Source organism: Vigna unguiculata, chromosome 3, assembly GCF_004118075.2.
Source record: "Vigna unguiculata cultivar IT97K-499-35 chromosome 3, ASM411807v1, whole genome shotgun sequence".
Taxonomy (NCBI): domain Eukaryota; kingdom Viridiplantae; phylum Streptophyta; class Magnoliopsida; order Fabales; family Fabaceae; genus Vigna; species Vigna unguiculata.
In genome coordinates this window covers 7,749,999-7,770,535 of record NC_040281.1, presented here as the reverse complement: position 1 = coordinate 7,770,535, position 20,537 = coordinate 7,749,999, and the positions used below count along the sequence as shown (strand labels likewise).

The window sequence follows — 20,537 nt, the reverse complement described above, 5'->3', positions numbered from 1 at the left end:
TCTTGTCTAAATATTTGGATCAAGTTCAAAATCCAAAATCTATTTTTCATAAAATAAATTCAAATTAAAATTTTAAAACTTGTGTCCATAAGGTTAACACCATAGAATTTGGTAGATTTTTTGTCGGGGCCAACGATGCCAAATTTCAACATGGGATGAACTTGGATGACTTTCGAACGAATTTCGGTCGGAGACAACGTGACCACATTTGGGCCAAGGTCGACTCGACAAAATTTCAGTCGAGATTGACTTGACTGGATTCGACTGAATTTCGGCCAGGGCCGATTTTGCCTAATACGACCAAATTTTGGCCAGAGCCGACTTGACCAAATATGGCCACATTTGGGTCAGGTCCTGACCAGTCAAATTTCGGTCAGGGTTGACTCCACTAAATTCGTCGTTCAGGACCAACTTGACTGAACATGGCCAATTTTCGATTACAACCGACTAAGTTAAATATAATCAAATTTCGTTCAGGACTTACTCGACCGAATACGGCTAAATTTGGGCTAGTGCCGACTCGACCAATAGCCTAAATTTTGGTCATGACCAACTCGACAGAATTTGGCCAAATTTAGGTTAGGACCGACTCGCCTAAATATGACCAAATTTCGGTCGCGATCGACTCTGCCGAATACGACCAAATTCAGGTCAGGACCAACTCAGTCAAATTTTTGTCGAGGCCAACACGACCGAATTTTGACCGGAGTCGACTTGACTAAATTCGGCCTAATTTCGATCGTGGCCGACTCAGTTGAATACGACCCAATTTTGATCGTGACCGACTTATTTGAATACGGCCAAATTTCATCCTAGGCCGTCTCAGCCGAATACGACCATATTTGGGTCAAGGCCGATTCGGCCAAATCTCAATCAGGGCCAACTCAATTGAATTCGACCGAATTTTGATTAGAGCCAACTAGGCTAAATATAGCCAAATTTTGGTCACGATTGTCTTAGCCAAATACGGTCAAATTTTGTCTAGGTCGACTCAGTCCAATGCAGTCAAATTTGGGTCGGGGTGAACTCAACTGAATACTTCCAAATTTTGTCCAGGAGCAGTTGGGCCAAATTTCGATCGGGAATGACTTGACAAAATTTGGCCTAATTCAGCCAAATTTTGTATAGGGTCACGCCAACTCAATCAAATATGACTAAATTTGGACTAGTCCGTCTCAACCTTTAGCCTAACCTAACCAAAAATATAAACTGAAAATTTGGATTGGATATTTTGGATTATCTATTTTGAAAATCTAGATTTAGAGTATGGATATACAATCCATAAAATATATAAAATATAGATCAGATTGATATCCAAATCCAATAAAATGGATTGAATTTTTAATAAAATGAATATTAAATGGATTGGATCATAGCAAAAATGGATTGGATCATGAAAATTAGATTTTTTGTCCATCCTTAGTTTAACTTTTCAAATCATCCTCTGCTTCCTTTTGCTCATTTAAGAGTTCAGTAAATATAAATTATTGGTTTTATCCTCATAATTTTTATTTTTATGTGTTAAATAAAAATTAATTATTACGTTTACCCTCATATTTTTATTCTTTCAATTTTATATGTATTTAAGCTCTTTTTATTAATACATTTTTTTACAAGAGTATAATTTAAATTTGTTAGCACAAATTTATGGATACATTAACAATTCTTTTATTAAACTTCTAAAATTTTCAATTTGTTGAGAATAAAGAAAATAGGGATTGAGATTAATCTCCCTTGTGTATAAACCACACATAGGATAATCTATTTACAATAGAGAGAGGTACAAGTAAAAAGAGTAACTGAAAATAAAAAGATTAAATAGAAGATATTGTTTGATATTATGGTTATCAATATCTAACAATATCTTAATAATATCAAACAATATCTAACACTCCCCCTCAAGCTGGAACATACAAATCGTATGTGCCAAGCTTGTTACAAATATAATCAATTCTAGGCCCTCGTAAAGACTTAGTAAAAATATCTGCTAACTGATCACTTGAGTTAACAAATTCAGTCTTGATGTTTCCAGACAAAACCTTTTCTCGAATGAAATGACAATCAATCTCAATGTGTTTGGTCCTCTCATGAAAGACAGGATTAGAGCTAATATGAAGAGCAGCTTGATTGTCACACACAAGTGTCATTTGAGTAACATCTCCAAATTGTAACTCTTGAAGCAATTGCTTGAGCCAAACAAGTTCACAGGCAGCTGAGGCCATAGCTCTATATTCTGCTTCTGCACTGGATCTTGCTACAACACTCTGTTTCTTACTTTTCCACGAGATCAAGTTACCACCAATGGAGACACAATACCCAGATGTAGATCTTCTATCAGAAGGAGATCCTGCCCAATCAGCATCTGAATAGCAAACAACTCTTGAATGGTTATTAGAACCATATAACAATCCTTTTCCAGGGGATCTTTTAATATACTTCAAGATACGAATGATTGCATTCCAATGATCTTCACATGGGGAATTAAGAAATTGGCTTACCACACTGACTGCAAAAGAAATGTCATGACGAGTAATGGTAAGATAATTTAATTTTCCAACTAATCTTCTATACTGCTCAAGATCATATATAGGCTCCCCCTGATTTGGTAGAAGTTTAGTATTGGGATCCATGGGTGTATCAATAGACTTTGAACTCACCAACCCAGTTTCCTCCAGAATATCCATGGCATACTTTCTTTGAGATATAACAATACCATCATTGGACTGTGCCACCTCAATACCCAAGAAATATCTGAGTTTGCCAAGATCTTTTGTCTGAAAATGGTGACAGATATGTTGTTTCAACTGAGAGATGCCATGGTTGTTACTCCCTGTAAGAACGATGTCATCAACATATACTATCAAGTAAACACATCCAGCACTCGTGTGTTGATAAAAAACAGAATGATCTGTTTCACACCGAGTCATACCAAACTGTTGAACAACATTGCTAAACTTTCCAAACCGACCCTAGGAGATTGTTTTAGGCCATATAGTGATTTGCGAAGACGACATACCATCCCAGAAGACTCCCCCTGAGCAACAAACCCTGGAGGTTGCTCCATATAGATTTCTTCTTGCAAATCACCATTGAGGAAAACATTTTTAACATCCAGTTGATAAAGAGGCCATTGTTGAAGAGCAGCCATGGCGATAAATAAATGAACAGAAGCCATCTTTGCCACGGGGAAAAAAGTATCTCCATAATCCAAACCAAAAATTTGAGTATAACCTTTGGCCACAAGACGAGCTTTGAGGCGATCAATAGTACCATCAGGTCCAACTTTGATAGCAAACATCCACCTGCAACCAACAACAGATTTCCCAGACGGTAACGGGACCAGATCCCAAGTTCCACTGTTATGAAGAGCATTTAGTTCATCTGTCATGGCCTGACGCCAACCAGGATGGGCTAAAGCTTCACGGACAGTTTTTGGAATGGTCACAGAAGAAAGAAAGGAAAGACATGTATAAAAAGGTAATGACAAGCGATGATAACTCAAAGCAATATAATGGGGAGAGGGATTACGGGTAGAACGCATACCTTTTCGGAGGGCAATGGGAAGGTCAGACTCAGGTGTCAGAGCCAGAGGAGACAGAGCAGTTGGCACTTGAGTGGAGTCACATGGTGGTAGTTGTGATCGGTTTCGGCGACTATAAACTTGAAGAGGTGGTGGAGAAACGGACTGTGGAGCAGGAACCGATGGTGACGAAGACACAGTAAGAGGGTCACAAACAAGAGGAACATTAAAGGTATTAGAAGAGGTGTCAGGACTAGATGGAGGTAGAGGTGAAGTTTGACTCTTAAAATAAAGGGAGAACTCATCAAAGGTGACATCTGTAGACACAAAATAACGATTAAGAAAAGGAGAAAAACATTTGTATCCTTTTTGTGATCTTGTAAATCCTGAGAAAATACACTTATGTGATCTAGGAGAAAGCTTGTCAAGACCAGGACTGAAATTATGAACAAAACATATAGACCCGAAAACTCTTAGAGGTAAGGGATGAAGAGGGTCATGAGGAAATAAAATGGAATGAGGGATGTTATTCTTTAAAACCGAAGAAGGCATGCGATTAATAAGATAACATGCAGTAAGAATAGCATCACTCCAAAAATGTTCAGGAACCGCTCCATGAATTAAAAGAGTGCGAGTGGTTTCAATAAGATGTCTATTTTTACGTTCAGCTACACCATTTTGTTGAGGGGTATAAGCACAAGAAGTTTGATGCAGAATACCGTGAGAAGCCATAAATTGTTTAAAAGAATGAGAAAGATATTCACGGTCATTATCACTGCGCAAAACTCTAATAGAAACACCGAACTGAGTTTTAATTTCATGAAAAAAAGATTGAAAGATATGAAATAATTCCGAACGATGCTTCATTAAAAATAACCAAGTACATCTAGAATAATCATCAATGAAAGTAACAAAATATTGAAAACCTAAAATAGACTTAACGCGGCTAGGACCCCAAATGTCAGAGTGAACCAAGGCAAAAGGGGATGAAGCACCACGTGTGACACTACGAGCAAAGGAAGTACAACTATGTTTGCCTAATTGGCATGACTCACACACCAAATGAGATAATTTGGACAAGGCAGGGACAAGCTGGTGTAACTTAGCAAGGCTTAGATGACCTAACTGAGCATGAAGAAAAGAGGGAGACTCCATAACTGCACCAACTTGTGTAGAAGGACGGAGATGATAAAGACCATGAGACTCACATCCTATGCCAATCACCTGTTACGAACTCCGGTCCTGTAAACACACAGAATTGTGGTAAAAGAAACAACACAATCAAGAGAACGAGTTAGACGACTAATGGACAACAGGTTAAAAGGAGACCCAGGGACATAAAGAACATTATCAATGGTTAAAGAAGGGAAAAGTTTAACAGTGCCAACACCATGAGATGAGACTCTAGAACCATCAGCCAGTGTAACAAAAGGTAAATGATTAGGAGAGGATAAAGAAGAGAACAAAGATTTGTTACCAGTAATATGATCAGTGGCTCCTGAATCAAACACCCAAGGACCAAGAGAAGAAGATCGAGTCAGACCAACAAAAGATGTACCTGTGTGAGCGATAGATGCAGTGGAACTAGAAGACTCATGATCCTTATACCATTTGAGAAATTTGTTGAACATAGCAGGTGTATCAGGTGAAACAGAAGGAGGATCCCCAGTAGAGGAAGGTGGGGAAAGGTTGGTCTGAACAGTTGCAGCAGAGCGAGGAGGACGTCCATGCAATGCATAACACCTGTCACTCTTGTGACCTGGCTTGCCACAATGTTCACACTCATGTAATGCATAACACTTGTCAATCTTGTGACCGAGCTTGCCACAATGGTCACACTTAGGACGCCCTTTTCCCTGTTTGCGAGGGCGAGTCCGGTCATCACGATGAGATACCAATACAGAAGAATCATCAACAGAAGCAGGTGTATCAGTGTTAGGTTGTTCTGGTACACGCAAAAGAGTAGAGCATGTTGAAGTTAAGGTGGGGACAACCGGGGAATCCAAAATTTGATCACGAATATGTGAATATTTATCAGCAAGCCCATGTAATGCTCCGAGCATGAAGAACTTTGAGCGTTGTTCGATCTCCGTGGTAAGGTCGGGGGAAGGAGGCAATAATTCATTGAATTCATGAAATAGAGCATGAATTTTGCCCATATAATCAGTCATAGAGTCTTGATGTTTAGAGGAAATAAGCATTGCAAATTTAGAACAGACACCATAGAGATGTTGAGTATCATTGGTGTATAATAACTTGGCATGCTCCCAGATTTGAGCACACGTTTCGTAGGAACGAAAAAGTTGCTTTAACGAAGGATCAAGAGTACCCTTAATAACCACACATAATTAAGCATCAATGGTTTCCCAACGGTCGTTCTCAGCAGGAGTGAGAGTAGATGCTTTCGGGGCAAGATGATCAAGATACCTCTGACTCTTAAGTCATAAGCGGACGTCTGATGACCATGTGGCATAATTATGGCCAGTTAACTTGTCAATGGATAAGTGTACATTAACATAGTTCGTGTAGATGGACGGGTCAGACACACTAGAAGAGTTTTCAGAATGGGAAGAGGCAGCGGAAGACGCCATGGAGGAGGCACGGCTTCAAGGTTGCCGGTCAGAATTGGCACTCCAGCAACAGAGGTCCGACAAAGGTCTGGCAAGGTCCGACGGAGGTCGAGCGGAGGTCCGACAAAGGTCCGGCGAAGGTCCGACAACGATCCGGCGGTGCTCCGACGACGACAGAGGCAGAGGCATCGACGACGAAAAGAAAAGATACCTTAAGCTTTGGATACCATGTTGAGAATAAAGAAAATAGGGATTGAGATTAATCTCCCTTGTGTATAAACCACACATAGGATAATCTATTTATAATAGAGAGAGGTACAAGTAAAAAGAGTAACTGAAAATAAAAAGATTAAATAGAAGATATTGTTTGATATTGTGGTTATCAATATCTAACAATATCTTAATAATATCAAACAATATCTAACACAATTAAAGTGTAAGCTTTAAAGTTTATGAATATAAATGTCAAAGTTTAGTGTTTACGGACATCTCACGTCGCACATCGCACGTTGCATGTCTCTTACGTCTCACGTCCAACGTTTCACGTCCTACGTCTCTCACGTCTCACGTGTCACATCTCACGTCTCACGTCCTACATCCCATGTCCCACGTCCCACGTTCCACGTCCCATGCCGCACGTCCCACGTCGCACGTCGCACGTCGCACGTCCCACGTCTCACGTCCCACGTATCACGTCCCATGTCTCACATTTCACGTCCTACGTATAACGTCCCACGGCCTACGGTCCACGTCTCATGTCTTATATCCCACGTCTCACATCTCACGGTTTACGTCTCATGTCTTACGTCTCACGTTCCACGTCTCACGTCCCACCTCCCACCTCCCACCTCCCACATCCCACATCCCACCTCCCACCTCCCATCTCCCATCTCCCATCTCCCACGTCTCACGTCTCATGTCCCACGTCCCACGTTCCACGTCTCAATATGCTAAAAGATGTGTCACAAAATTCTAATCAAGGGTGGGCAAAAAATCTATTTTTTATAATTCAATCTATTTTTTCTATGATCTAATCCATTTAATATCTATTTTATTAAAAATTCAATCCATTTAAAGTCTATTTTATTGGATATAGATATCAATCTGATATACATTTTATGAATTGGATATCCATTATTTAAATCTAGATTTTCAAAATGGATAATCCAAAATATTCAATCCAAATTTTTAGTTTATATTTTTTGTTAGGTTAGGCTAAAAGTTGAGACCGACTAGTCCAAATTTAGTCGTATTTGATTGAGTTGGTGTGACCCTATACAAAATTTGGCCAAATTCTGTCAAGTTGGTCTCGATCAAAATTTGGCCCAGTTGGTCCTGGACAAAATTTGGAAGTATTCGGTTGAGTTCACCTCGACCCAAATTTGACTACATTAGGCTGAGTCGACATAGACAAAATTTACCGTATTTGACCGAGACAACCGCGACCAAAATTTTGTTGTATTCAGCCTAATTGGCTCCAGTCAAAATTTGGTCGAATTCAATCGAGTTGGCCCCGATTGAGATTTGGCCAAGTCGATCCTGATCCAAATTTGGTCGTATTTGGCTGAGATGGCTTAGGGTAAAATTTGGCCATATTCAAATGAGTCGATCACGATCGACTTGAAAATTTGTTCCACGTTTCATATCGCACGTCGCACGTCCCACGTCGCACGTCTCACGTCCCATGTGTCATGACTCACGTCTCTCGTCTCTCGTCTCACATCGCACGTCCCTTATCCAACCTTATACGTCTCATGTCTCACATCTCACGTCCCACGTGTCACGTCCCACGTTTCATGTTTCACGTCTTATTTCTCACGTCCCATGTCGCACGTCCTACGTTCGCACATCCCACGTTCCGCGTCTCACTTCACACATTTCACGTATCAAGTCCCACATCTCAAATCTTAGTTCTCACGTCCCACGTCCCACGTTACACGTTCCACGTCACCCGTCCCACGTCTCACGTCTCACGTAGCACGTCTCACGTCTCACATTCAACGTCTCAAGTCTCACGTCCCACGTCATACGTCTTTCACGTATCTCACGTCTCTCGTCTCATGTCCCACGTAGCATGTCTCACGTTCCATGTCTCACTTCTCACGTCCCACGTCATACGTATCTCACGTCCCACGTCCCACGTGTCACATCTCACGTCCTACGTCTCATGTCCCACGTCCCACGTCCCACGTCCCACGTCCCACGTCCCACGTCCCACGTGTCATGACTCACGTCTCTCGTCTCACGTTGCACGTCCCTTGTCCAACCTTATACGTCCCATGTCTCACGTCTCACATCCCACGTTCCACGTGTCACGTTCCATGTTCAACGTTTCACATCTTATTTCTCGCGTCCCATGTCACACATCTCACATTCTACGTCCCACGTATCAAGTCCCACATCTCACGTCTTAGTTCTCACGTTCCACGTCCCACATCTCACGTCACACGTCTCACGTCTCACGTTCCAGTCTCACGTCTCACGTCTTACGTCTCATGTCCCACATCATACGTCTTTCACGTATCTCAAGTCTCTCGTCTCATGTCCCACTTAGCACGTCTCACGTTTCATGTCTCACGTCTCATGTCCCACGTCATACGTATCTCACGTCTCACGTGTCACAGCTCACGTCCTACGTCTCACATCCCATGTCGCACGTCTCATATTATTGTACTAAAATACTTGATTCTTTCATAAAATAACGATTTTTTGATTTACTGCTTGCAATATAACTAAGGGTCTTCTTTGTTGTTTATCCTTCTTCAAGTTTCTTATTGATCGAAAGAAGAGAAAGAACATTATTTTACAGGAAATAGGAAAGCTAACCTTATGCAACAACAATAATTTGAAGTTTTTTCTGATGTTTACTATCATTACATGGATGATTTTAGAAAAATGTTTAGATGTTGGCCGTATTCAAATGAGTCGGTCACGATCGAAATTTGGCCATATTCAACTGAGTCGGCCATGACCGAAATTCGGCCAAATTCAATTGAGTCGGCTCAGGTCAAAATTCGGTCATGTTGGCCTCGACCAAAATTTGACCGAGTTGATCATGGCCTGAATTTGGTCGTATTCGCAATAGTCGATCGCGACCGAAATTTGGTCATATTTAGTCGAGTCGGTCCTAACCTAAATTTGGCCAAATTCAGTCGAGTTAATCATGACCAAAATTTGGTCAAGTCGACACTTGCCCAAATTTAGCCGTATTCGGTCGACTAAGTCCCGAACAAAGTTTGACTATATTCAACTTAGTCGACTATGATCGAAAATTAGCCATATTCAGTCAAGTCGGTCCTAGCCGACAACTTTAATGGAGTTAACCATGACCGAAATTTGACTGATCATGACCTGATCCAAATGTGGCCATATTTGTCCAAGTCGGCTCTGGCCAAAATTTGGTCGTATTAGGCAAAATCGGCTCTGGCGAAAATTCAGTCGAATCCAATTAAGTCGATCTCGACTGAAATTTTGTCGAGTCGACCTTAGCCCAAATTTGGTCACATCGTCCCCGATCGAAATTCGTTTGAAAGTCATCCAAGTTCATCCTATGTTGAAATTTGGCCTCGTTTGCCTCGACAAAAAATCTGTCAAATTCTATGGTATCAACCCTATCGAAAATCTAATCCACATCCATTTTGAATCCAAATAATGGATGTGGATCCAAATTTGTGTCCATATGGCTGACACCAAAGAATTTGACAGATTTAGTCGAATACTTCCAAATTTTGTCCGGGACCAACTGGGTCAAATCTCGATCGGGACCAACTTGACAGAATTTGGCCTAATTCGTCCAAATTCATCCAACTGGGCCTAACTCGATCGGGCCTAATTTTGTCCTAAGATGATTATTTTAATTGTGTAAAATTAATATAATTTTTAAATACTTTTTTTTTCAAATATCTAACACAAATAACTTTTATTACCTTTTCATTAAAAACTATTTATAAAAAAAATATTTGAATTTATACTTTTTCATATTTTCATTCATAATAAAAATCAAAGTTAGAGAATATTTTTTTGATTTGTTGATATTTTGTAGTTTTGAAACTCTTCACATATCTTTTTTTTGAAATTTAATACTTTTATAATTCACGTTTAGGATATAATTTGATATCTAATAATCAGACAATAAGTAAAAAATAGTATTAAATTATACATCAATACTGTAAATTGTTGCTTGACTTTTAAAGGAAAAATATCTTTTAATTTTGATGGGAATAGGATACCAAATATAAAATGATGCAATACATATATTCAAATTATTGCTTTTAGATTGGAACAACTGTTTTCAGATGATGCAATCTTACAGACATATGAAATTAATAAAACTAGATTAATTTTAAAATTCGGATAGATATTGCAAATGGGTTCAAATTCAAAAAAGGAAAGCCTTACGGGGGAATTTAACAAAAAAGTGTTGCATTCAGAAAAGCTTAAAAAAGAATCCTTAAAGGTGTCTTTAGAAGAAAATAGGGTATGCTCAGAAATCTTGAGATGAATTTAGAAGAAATAGAAGGTGCTCGCTGAAAAGAAGCTCAACCACCAACAGCAGGTGAAGTTAGAAGAACATGGGTGCACACAGAGACCCAGCCCAAAGTCGCAGGTGCAGTAAGAAGAAAATGAAATGTGGTGCAGAACCCACCGGAACTGGTGCCGGCGGCGAGCTCCATGGAGTTACAACAAGAGGCGTGTGGCTGCCGGAAGCGCCTGGTTTGACGACGGGTGCGGCCATGGGTCTAGCATCGGCGGCAAGACTTGCAAAATGAAATTGAGTGTTAGCACTATTATTATTTTGCATATTTTTATTTGCAAACAAGAATCGCATTCGTATTTTTAATGATTTTCATGTCAAAAAAAGATCAAGGTTAGTCATCTTGAAGACATTCTTCGAATCTTGTTTGAATTTATTAATTAGTGATATATAGGATTTTAGGAGAAAGAAGTAGAGTGGTACGGAGAGAGAATTCAATGTATTCTCATTATTAGAAACGTTATACAGAAGCTGTATTATATACAGAAAACAAGAGATCTAGAAACAGAAAAGTAAAAAAGTAGTTATGACAGGTGTGGGTGTTATAACAGATGACAATAACAAAACGCTACACTTGGCTTATATTCTAATACACCTCCTTAAGCCAAAACATCACCCAAACTTTATAACACCAATCAGGTTCTTAAGTCCTTGAATCTGTCCTGTTTCAAAGCTTTAGTGAGTATGTCTGCTAACTGCATTTCTGATCTGCAATGTATAAGATCAAGCCTCCCTTTATTCACTTGCTCACTTATAAAGTGGTACTTTGTTTCGATGTGCTTGCTTCTCCCATGAGAAGCAGGATGATTTGCCGGATTAATGGCTGACTTGTTGTCAACAAGTAGCCTTACTCTTACACCTAAATCAAACTTCAGTCCCTCCATTAATGAACTCAACCATGCTGCTTGACAACTAGCTTCACAGGCAGCAATATACTCAGCCTCACAAGATGACAAAGCCACCACTGATTCTTTAGTTGAACTCCATGAGATGGGTGAGTCTCCAAGGAAGAAGATGTACCTAGCTGTACTTTTCCTATCACACTTGTCCCCACACCAGTCTGCATCTGAATATGCAGTTAAACTCAACCCAGGTTCAGCCTCAACTTTCGGGAAAAGAATTCCAAAATCACAAGTGTCCTGCAAGTACCGCAACACTCTTTTTGCAGCATTTAAGTGTGACTGGCGCGGGTTCTGCATGTACCTACTGATCAGTCCAACACTAAAACATAGATCAGGCCTTGTATTACATAAGTATCTCAAACTCCCAACTATCTTCCTATATCCAGTAGGATCTACACTCATCTCCTCGGGTTCTTTCTCCAGATGCAAACCCATTTCAGCTGGTGTGTTGGCTGAATTGCTTTGATGCATTTCAAACTTCCTCAAAACCTCCCTTGCATACCTTGACTGATGCATGACCAGACCAGATTGAGTTTCTGTAAATTCTATGCCCAAAAAGTAATTCAGCCTACCCAAGTCACTCATTTCAAATTCATTTAACATTTCACCTTTGAATTTTGAAATCAACTCCTCACTGCTGCCCGTGATGAGTAAATCATCAACATACAAGCAGATTATCAACTTATCAGTTTTTCCATCCTTGTGACTAATCCTGACATAAACACCGTGTTCAGACGCACACTTTCCAAATCCAATACTACTCATGAAGCTATCAATTCTCTGGTTCCAGGCCCTTGGAGCCTGCTTGAGTCCATAAAGAGCTTTCCTCAACCTATACACCTTGTTTATATGCTCTTTAACCTCAAAACCTTGTGGCTGTACTACATAGACTTCTTCCTCAAGATTACCATTCAAGAAAGCAGACTTTACATCAAGTTGATGTAGTGACTAGTGAAAATGTACAGCAAGAGAGACTACTAATCGGATAGTCTCAATCCTAGCCACTGGTGCAAACACTTCACCATAATCAACTCCAGCTTGCTATAAAAATCCTTTGGCCACAAGCCTGGCCTTGTGCCTTGTAACGACTCCCTGTGGGTTTACCTTTGACTTGTAGACCCACTTCAAAGCTATTGGCCTCTTCCCAGATGGAAGCTCAGTTAACTCCCATGTGTGGTTCTTTTCAATTGCTTCAATTTCCTCTTTCATGGCCTTCCACCACCTTTCATCAGACACAGCCTCCTCATAACTCAGTGGCTCAGACTCATCTATGAGAGCATAGTGCACAAAATCTCCATCTGAGGTCACAGCTGCTTCATAAGACAAATCATAATCCCTTAGATGGGATGGTACCTGAGTGGTTCTGGATGATTTTCTAACATTCACATCATCATTCCCAGAACCAGAGTTTTTATCTGCACCATCTTCATTTATCACAATAGTCGGTTGTGCTTGCTGACTAGTCTTCTCATCCCATTTAGTAGCTTCATCTACTACCACATCTCTACTCACTATTGCTTTCCCTGTGTTGGGATCAAACAATTTGTATTCACCAGTAGAGTGGAAACCAATCAGCAGCAACGCTACACTTTTATCATCTAACTTTCTCCTTAGTTGATCTGGCACATGTTTGTAGCAAACAAAACCAAACACTCTCAAATGTTCCACACTTGGTTTAACACCAGTCCATGCTTCCTCTACTGTTATATTCTTCAACCTCTTTGTGGGAGATCGATTAAGAATATATGTTGCTGTAATAACTGCTTCTCCCCATAGAAACTTTGGAAGATTTTTGCTCTTGAGCATGCAACGTACCATATTCAGCAGTGTCCTGTTCTTTCTCTCTGCAGTTCCATTGTGTTCAGGAGTGTAAGGAGGTGTGACCTCATGAACAATACCCTCATCCTCACAAAACTTCTTAAAATCAGTAGATGTGTACTCTCCACCCCCATCTAATCTAAGACATTTGATTTTCTCACCACTTTGTCTTTCAACTAAGGCCTTGAAACATTTAAACACCTCGAGTACTTCACTCTTCTGCTTAACAAGATATGTCCAAGCCTTCCTTGTTAAATCATCAACAAAAAGCACAAAGTACCTGTTGCCTCCAGGAGTTTCTGTTTGCATGGGACCACACACATCCGAGTGCACTACTTCAAGTTTGCTTGTTGTCTTTTGTGGCAGATATTTCGAAAAACTTCCCCTTGTTTGTTTACATTGAACACACTCTCTGCACACATTTTCAGGCACTTTAACCAGCGGAAGCCCTTTAACCATTGAGTCTTTACTCAAACGAGATAGGTCCTTGAAATTCAAGTGACCAAAACGCATGTGCCATAACCATTCTGCATCCTTTTCTGAAAGAGCAAAGCATTGATGATTGACAACACTCATTATAACACGAAAAGTCCTATTTTGGGAAAGTTTTGCTTTAATGGTTAACCTCCCATTCTGATCAAACACACTGAGGTAATTGTCCTCCATCTGCATCGTGAAACCTTTTTGTAAAAGTTGTCCCAGGCTTAGCAAATTCGTTTTTAACCCAAGGACATATAATACCTCTTCAATCACCACTTCCTTTCCACTACTATCCCGCAAAACAACCTTTCCAGAACCCTCTGCAGTCAAGCTTCTGTTATTTGCAAACTTGATCTTTCCATTAGCAACTTCCTTCATCTTCACGAAACACTCCTTTCGGCCAGTCATGTGGGTTGAACACCTCGAATCCAAATACCAGGAACTGCACTCTGCCTCATCTTCATCAGTCTTAGCCATTAACATGACTGGTTCAGAATCTAACGTTTCAGAATCTGACGTTTCATCTTGCGCCAGGTGTGCTTGGTTTTTCGGTTTGTTCTTAGCTCCATCTCCCTTCCAACACTCCTTGGCAAAATGACCCAACTTTTGACAATTAAAGCATCTCACCTTCCGTTTGTCGAACTTCCAATTCTGTTCTCCATCAGAACCTTGATCTGTCTTGTGATCTTTACGTCTTTCTTGATCACTCGAGTCTTTCTTGTGTTGTTCTTGAGTTTCTTTACGCTTATCATTCTTCTTGTTGTACTTCTTGGACCCTTTTTCTTTTCCACGATACTGAGATCGAGCCTGCAGAACTTGATCTTGAAACTGTCTGCGCTCATTTAGCCTGTGTTCATGTGACTCCAACGTATGCTGCAACTCTTCCAACCCCATGGTTTCCATATCTCGTGTTTCTTCAATAGCCACCACTATGTGATCGTATCTCGGTGGAAGTGACCTTAGAATCTTATCAGCAACATATTGATCAGTGATTGTGTCCCGACACGCACGCATAGCATTCACATGCTCTTGCACTTTATCAAAGTAGTATGCCATAGTATCATTATCCTCCATGGCCAAGCACTCAAATTGCCTTCGTAGAGTTTGCATTTTCACCTTCTTACTTCGATCACCATCACCATAGGTCTTGACTAAGATCTCCCATATTTCTCTGGCTGTTTCAGCCTTTGAAATCCTATGAAACACCTTTGGACCCACGCATTGGTAAAGAAGATAACGAGCCTTATTGTCAAGTTTCTGCTGGACTTTGTAATTTTTCTTCTCTTCGTCAGTTGCCTTTGCTCCCAATTCAGGCAATCCATCAAGCACAACATCTGCAACATCTTGGAAGCCAAAGATGGCTTGCATCTTGATGTGCCAGTCATCGAACGACTTTCCGTCAAACACCGGCAACGCTCCCTGCATCATTCCTCCTACTCCAGCCATGGCAGTTTCTTGATCGATAAACCCACGTGCCCCCTTTTAACAATCGTAAGTAACTCTAGATACCATATAGGATTTTAGGAGAAAGAAGTAGAGTGGTACAGAGAGAGAGAATTCAATGTATTCTCATTATTAGAAACGTTATATAGAAGCTGTATTATATACAGAAAACAAGAGATCTAGAAACAGAAAAGTAAAAAAGTAGTTATGACAGGTGTGGGTGTTATAACAGATGGCAACAACAAAACGTTACACTTGGCTTATATTCTAATATGATAAACTGTTCCTCTCACCAAAAGATCATCAACTCACAAAGATATGATTAAAATATCAGCATCGATATAGATTAGCTTTTTTGAAAGTCCAAACTTTACAAATGATCATTTATTACAATATGATGGCAATTTGGACACCGAAAACGATATAACGTGATAGTGATTTTGTGCACAACATGAATTTTATTCATGTAGATTCTACAGAGCATCATATTCGTTGACAATGCAAGAGATTTATGAAAAGACTTAAAAGAAAGATTCCCGAAGAATTGTCTTTTTCGTATCTTAGATATTCTTCAAGAAATCAACTACATTAAACAATGAATTGTATCATATTAGTACACAGATTCCAAAATATCTTGGTAAGAGCTTGAATCACCAAGGCTAATCCCCACATGCCTTTGTAGCACTAAGTGCAGTTGTGGCCTAAGCCCTGGCTTTTTAGTAAAATGTGAAAACAATATTTGTACAGGATCCTTAGTTGAAATTTGAGGACAAATACAATGAATTTTGGTGTTTCAAGTGAACTAGAAGTATACACCAACAAAAAAATACAAAAATGTGGCACTAATGTAACCAAAGACAATACAAAACTGCAGTAGAGAACCTGCATCTAAAATATTAGGCCTCATGAACCCTAATTTTTAGCAGTGTACATGCAAAGATTTCCAAATCCCATGTACTCCTTGCGTTCAATCTTTTGAATCATGTGATCAACTCCTACTCCACCTGTCATGTCACCAAATAAAACCATTTTACACTTTCCTCATAAAACTGCACTAACACACTCTGCAAATGAAACAATCTTACACTTACCTAGTAAAACTGCACTGACACAAAGTGTGAAGGTTAGAATGAAAATGATAACAGATGCTCTCCCCAATAAGGCAACCACCTTTCTCACCAAATACTGTCCAACAAGTGAAGCTACAGTCGCTACACCTACCAAGCAAAGGGCTGCAACACCATATCCAAACTTTAACATTATAATCTCCATTAAATATCACAACTTATTGCTTCATTATAAGCTTCTCCTAGTCCATTCAAATTATATGGTACTAAGCACATTCTCTTGGAAGTAGGCAATTTACTCTGTCATTCAGCACATTTTGCATTCATTCATTCGTGCATACTTACCATAAGGAACAGGGAAACGTTTGAGAAGGTAATATTCCACCACAGCCATAGATGCAGAAAATGCCATTGCCAAAATGGATGTAGCACTTGCCACCTTTGTCAAAAATTCCCCAATCAGAGTGGTTTCCAATACACAAATTTGATGAGAGAAAGAAGAATGAAAGGGACCTGAGGAGGGATTCCTATTCCAAGGAAAAGGGGTGCCAAGATGAATCCTCCACCAAGGCCTAACAAACCAGCAAGTGTGCCAGCAACTGTGCCACAACAACAGAATACAATTAACTTCCACACACTCCAACGTGGTTGTTGATCACCCTTTGATGCTATGCTTCTCTGCCCTTTGTATAGTCTCATCGCCTGGTATGCGCTCATTCCTACAGCTATGGGGATCTAAATCACAACAATAAACAAACAGTGAATTTTCGCTATGATAATGACATTGATGGCTTACCACACATTCAACAATGATGCCATATTAGCTTCATCAAAGAGAACTAAAAAATATAAGATGACAACTGGGGTTTTACGAAATTGAATTCTCCAATAGTAGTTGGTACCTGGAGTAGATTCACGGCCCAATATGCTCCAGAGCAAGTTGTAGTGTAATTCTGTTCCAAAACAGAGGCATATATTATCATCATAATAACTTGATCAATGAATCCCAGTGCAAGAAATGAGAAACTGAATTTTTGAGTGAATAGCTCATAGGGTACCAACTTTTCCAATCTCTAACGCAAGTATCATAAACCAGACAGCAAAAAGATGTCCAAGGTCCTTCCAACGAATGTTCTCAACCATAGAAACCTGCATCACAGTTTTACATTTCGTTAAAATGAATAGAAGTTGCACATATATGAAATCAATAGGTTTAAATATTTTGTACTACCTTTTTCTTTAGTTCCTTTGTATCATCTTTGACAAGGTCTTCTGTTTGAATATAATGTGCAGCATCTTCTGCAGTTGCAATGTCTGATAAGATTAAAAAACAGCATCACATATCTGATAATCATTTATATATACAGAAATGTAGAACAGAAATAATACCAAACAACTTACCATCAATCCTTGAATTCTTCTTAGCTTCCTGGCATTATAACATAAATGCACGCATAAGCATCAGATTGCAAAACTTGAAAGAAATTTAAGACATAAAAGAGGGTGATGTTTAAAGAAGCAATTAATTAACCTTCTTCATTATTGTTTCTTGCTTCCATGTATCAACACCCTTAAGGAAGGATTTAATAGAAAGACCTGTTTAACATTCGGATCACATCAGAGGAAAGAAATCAATTGAGCAAATCAAGAGTGTCTAAATTTTAGAGGTTGATCAGTAATTCTTACCAACGAAAAGTATAATTAGCAAAACTGTTAGCATCCACTCAGGAAAAATGACATTGAAATCAACTCCAATGCTGATTCCAAGCATCAACATCGGTTGGAAGAGAAGTGCCAAGTCATAATCAATCACGGGCAAGTCAAGTGTGGGGTGTCTTTGCCTCAAATTGTAGAAAACTGTTGCTGTTGCTCCACCGGTAATCATGCCTTCACCAAAAAAACAAAAATGTAGATATATACTCCACCCATGTAAGTTTCAAAAGAGTTATAATAGAAACAGTAGCTGAAAAATAACAAAAGTACAGAGCAAATAATGTGATGCTACTAATAATATCAACAGATTTTGTGTTATCGGATTTTCATGAAAGCGTATTAATATCGAATAATAAAGGGGGCAGAATGGTAGTTCTTACATTTTGATATTGCTATTGCAGATTTTGTATCAAATCCAATAATGAGGGTAAGCATGGGCACAAAGATGCCACCCCCACCAACACCTCCAATATTCCCAAATGCTGATCCTAGGAATCCAACTATGCTTCCTACTATTATTTTCCATCCAAATTTCATACTCTGCACACAACACAAAGTTAAATGTACTTGAAATGAAAACACTAATCCACATGCAGAGTATTTGTGAATTGTTTTACCGGCCAAGTGTGGTGGTAGAATACTTTAGCATTGGTATCATCCCCTACTGTGTGATTGGACTGTGAGCTCGTGTTCTCGGCGGAGACTGTGACAAGAAGAAGCATAGCAATGAGAAGCTTTCCAGAAACCCTTTTCGCATCCCACCTTTGTGATACATCATGCACACCCATTATGCCTCTTTAGATGCTTAGCTGTTCAGTTCTCAAAATTCAAAATCTTATTCCTTTTAGTACTACGATGTTGCTATGATTAATTTGCCTCAAATGAGCAACACCATAACTGTTATATAGATCTTTTCAAAATCTTCACTTCAAATAGGATCATGTTATGGTTTTAGGTGCAAGAAAACAAATCCTAGATCAAAATAAGCAGGCCTTTGTTATGCTTTTCTTATTCTCTTTATCGTCTCTTATGCCTTGTGCTTCAAAATAGTTGTGTATTTCTGTTTCTTCTATTTTTTGGTGGTTTGTACTATGATTTCTGTCATAACTCATTTGGAATATTCCTTTTGTAGTTACAATCGCTTCGGCTCAATATTGGAATATAATATAAATAACAATTTGGTCAAAATACCTTGACTTTTCAATAGCTAACATTTTTCACATTTACCCAAACAAGCAAGACATTTTTTGGCGCCCCTGTAGATTGATTCTCTTATTCTCTTAATTGTATTACTCTTATCTTAGTTATTTTCTAATGTTAAACTGCTGGGAACAAGAATTAATGGTAAGAAAGGTCTTAATATTGCCTTTTCAATGAAAAACTATCAGGATGAATAATTATCAGCGTATCTCTAATGATGAAGATGAATGTGGTTAGTGACAACTCTTCAAATTTCTTTCATCTCTTGTTTCACAGTTCTTTGTTTCCTTTTTAATAAAAGAATTAGTTTGTCTCATTTCCTTAACCAAGTTGTCAATCTTTTGTCTCATTCCTTTTGTTTTGTCATATGACAGCTTGAACGAGGACCGAAATTACACTGATCACAACATTGTGGATGTTTATCTCTTCTTCAACCCAAATGCATTTGGAGCAAGAGATGATTAATTAAGTGTATAAATGTGATTACATTTGTTTTCTAGTGTTAAAATTAAATCAACATCAATTTAGACAATTATCTTGTGACCCTTTTTTCATAGGCTAAGGCTGCGACTTTTTCACAGCTGCTACAACTGTAATAAACTCAACTTTAGGAGTTGACTGAACTACAACCTCTTGCTTCTTTGAAAACGCATATAAGAAAAAATATATAATTTGAATTCTTGTACATGTTAGTATTTAACTCCATAGTTGATGGTCCCTTTGATGTATCTAACAACCATTTTGTTGCCTTCAAGTGAATCTCATTGGCATAATGCATCAATCTTGATACCATGGTATTGTAAATGTAAGATACACTAGACACATCCAACAAAATTTCTAAAATGTGCTTCATCAACTTTATCAGCTACATCCTCTATAACAATTATCTCCTTTTGAATCATAGGAGTTGTCATTTTCTTTGCATTCATGTAGCTGAAACCTTTTCAGGATCTCCTTTGAATATTTTTGTTGACAAAGAAAAATCTCATTCTTGTTTTAAATGATTCCATGTCCAGAAAATGGGTCATAAGACCAATGTTAGATTGTTCCTGCCATCAACATACAAAGAATTGGTTAAAATATCAACATCATGCTTGACATGCAATGTAGCTTTAGACTGTAATATTCCGTGGACTTGCTTTAGGGCATAAATAACCTCCACTAGATGATGAAAATTTTGACTCCGGAAAATGATGTCATGTGATGGGGATTTTTATTGGATCGCAAGAGAGTATATATCAAAATCGCACATAATATGAAGAAAAAAATAACCGAATTTTTTGGACAGAT

General features: G+C 38.9%; 2 protein-coding genes and 1 long non-coding RNA gene across 3 annotated transcripts; 1 reads left to right on the top strand and 2 right to left on the bottom strand.

Moving 5' to 3' along the window:
- Positions 1–10,520: 10,520 nt before the first annotated feature.
- On the top strand, positions 10,521–19,893 carry LOC114178101. The gene is made up of 3 exons (XR_003603265.1): positions 10,521–10,867; positions 19,436–19,479; positions 19,622–19,893. It is a non-coding gene; the product is annotated as an uncharacterized LOC114178101 (long non-coding RNA).
- Positions 15,876–17,765, bottom strand: LOC114178099 (sulfite exporter TauE/SafE family protein 3-like). Its single transcript, XM_028063811.1, has 7 exons — positions 17,736–17,765; positions 17,397–17,648; positions 17,237–17,287; positions 16,848–17,069; positions 16,680–16,773; positions 16,359–16,499; positions 15,876–16,271 (listed from the first exon to the last, which is right to left on the bottom strand). The coding sequence occupies exons 2-7, from the start codon at positions 17,487–17,489 to the stop codon at positions 16,180–16,182; spliced, it is 693 nt and encodes a 230-aa protein (XP_027919612.1). The 5' UTR covers positions 17,490–17,648; positions 17,736–17,765; the 3' UTR covers positions 15,876–16,179.
- On the bottom strand, positions 18,249–19,429 carry LOC114178100 (sulfite exporter TauE/SafE family protein 4-like). Its single transcript, XM_028063812.1, has 2 exons — positions 18,665–19,429; positions 18,249–18,587 (listed from the first exon to the last, which is right to left on the bottom strand). Exons 1-2 carry the CDS (start codon positions 18,833–18,835, stop codon positions 18,387–18,389), a joined length of 372 nt encoding a protein of 123 aa, XP_027919613.1. The 5' UTR covers positions 18,836–19,429; the 3' UTR covers positions 18,249–18,386.
- Positions 19,894–20,537: the final 644 nt, after the last annotated feature.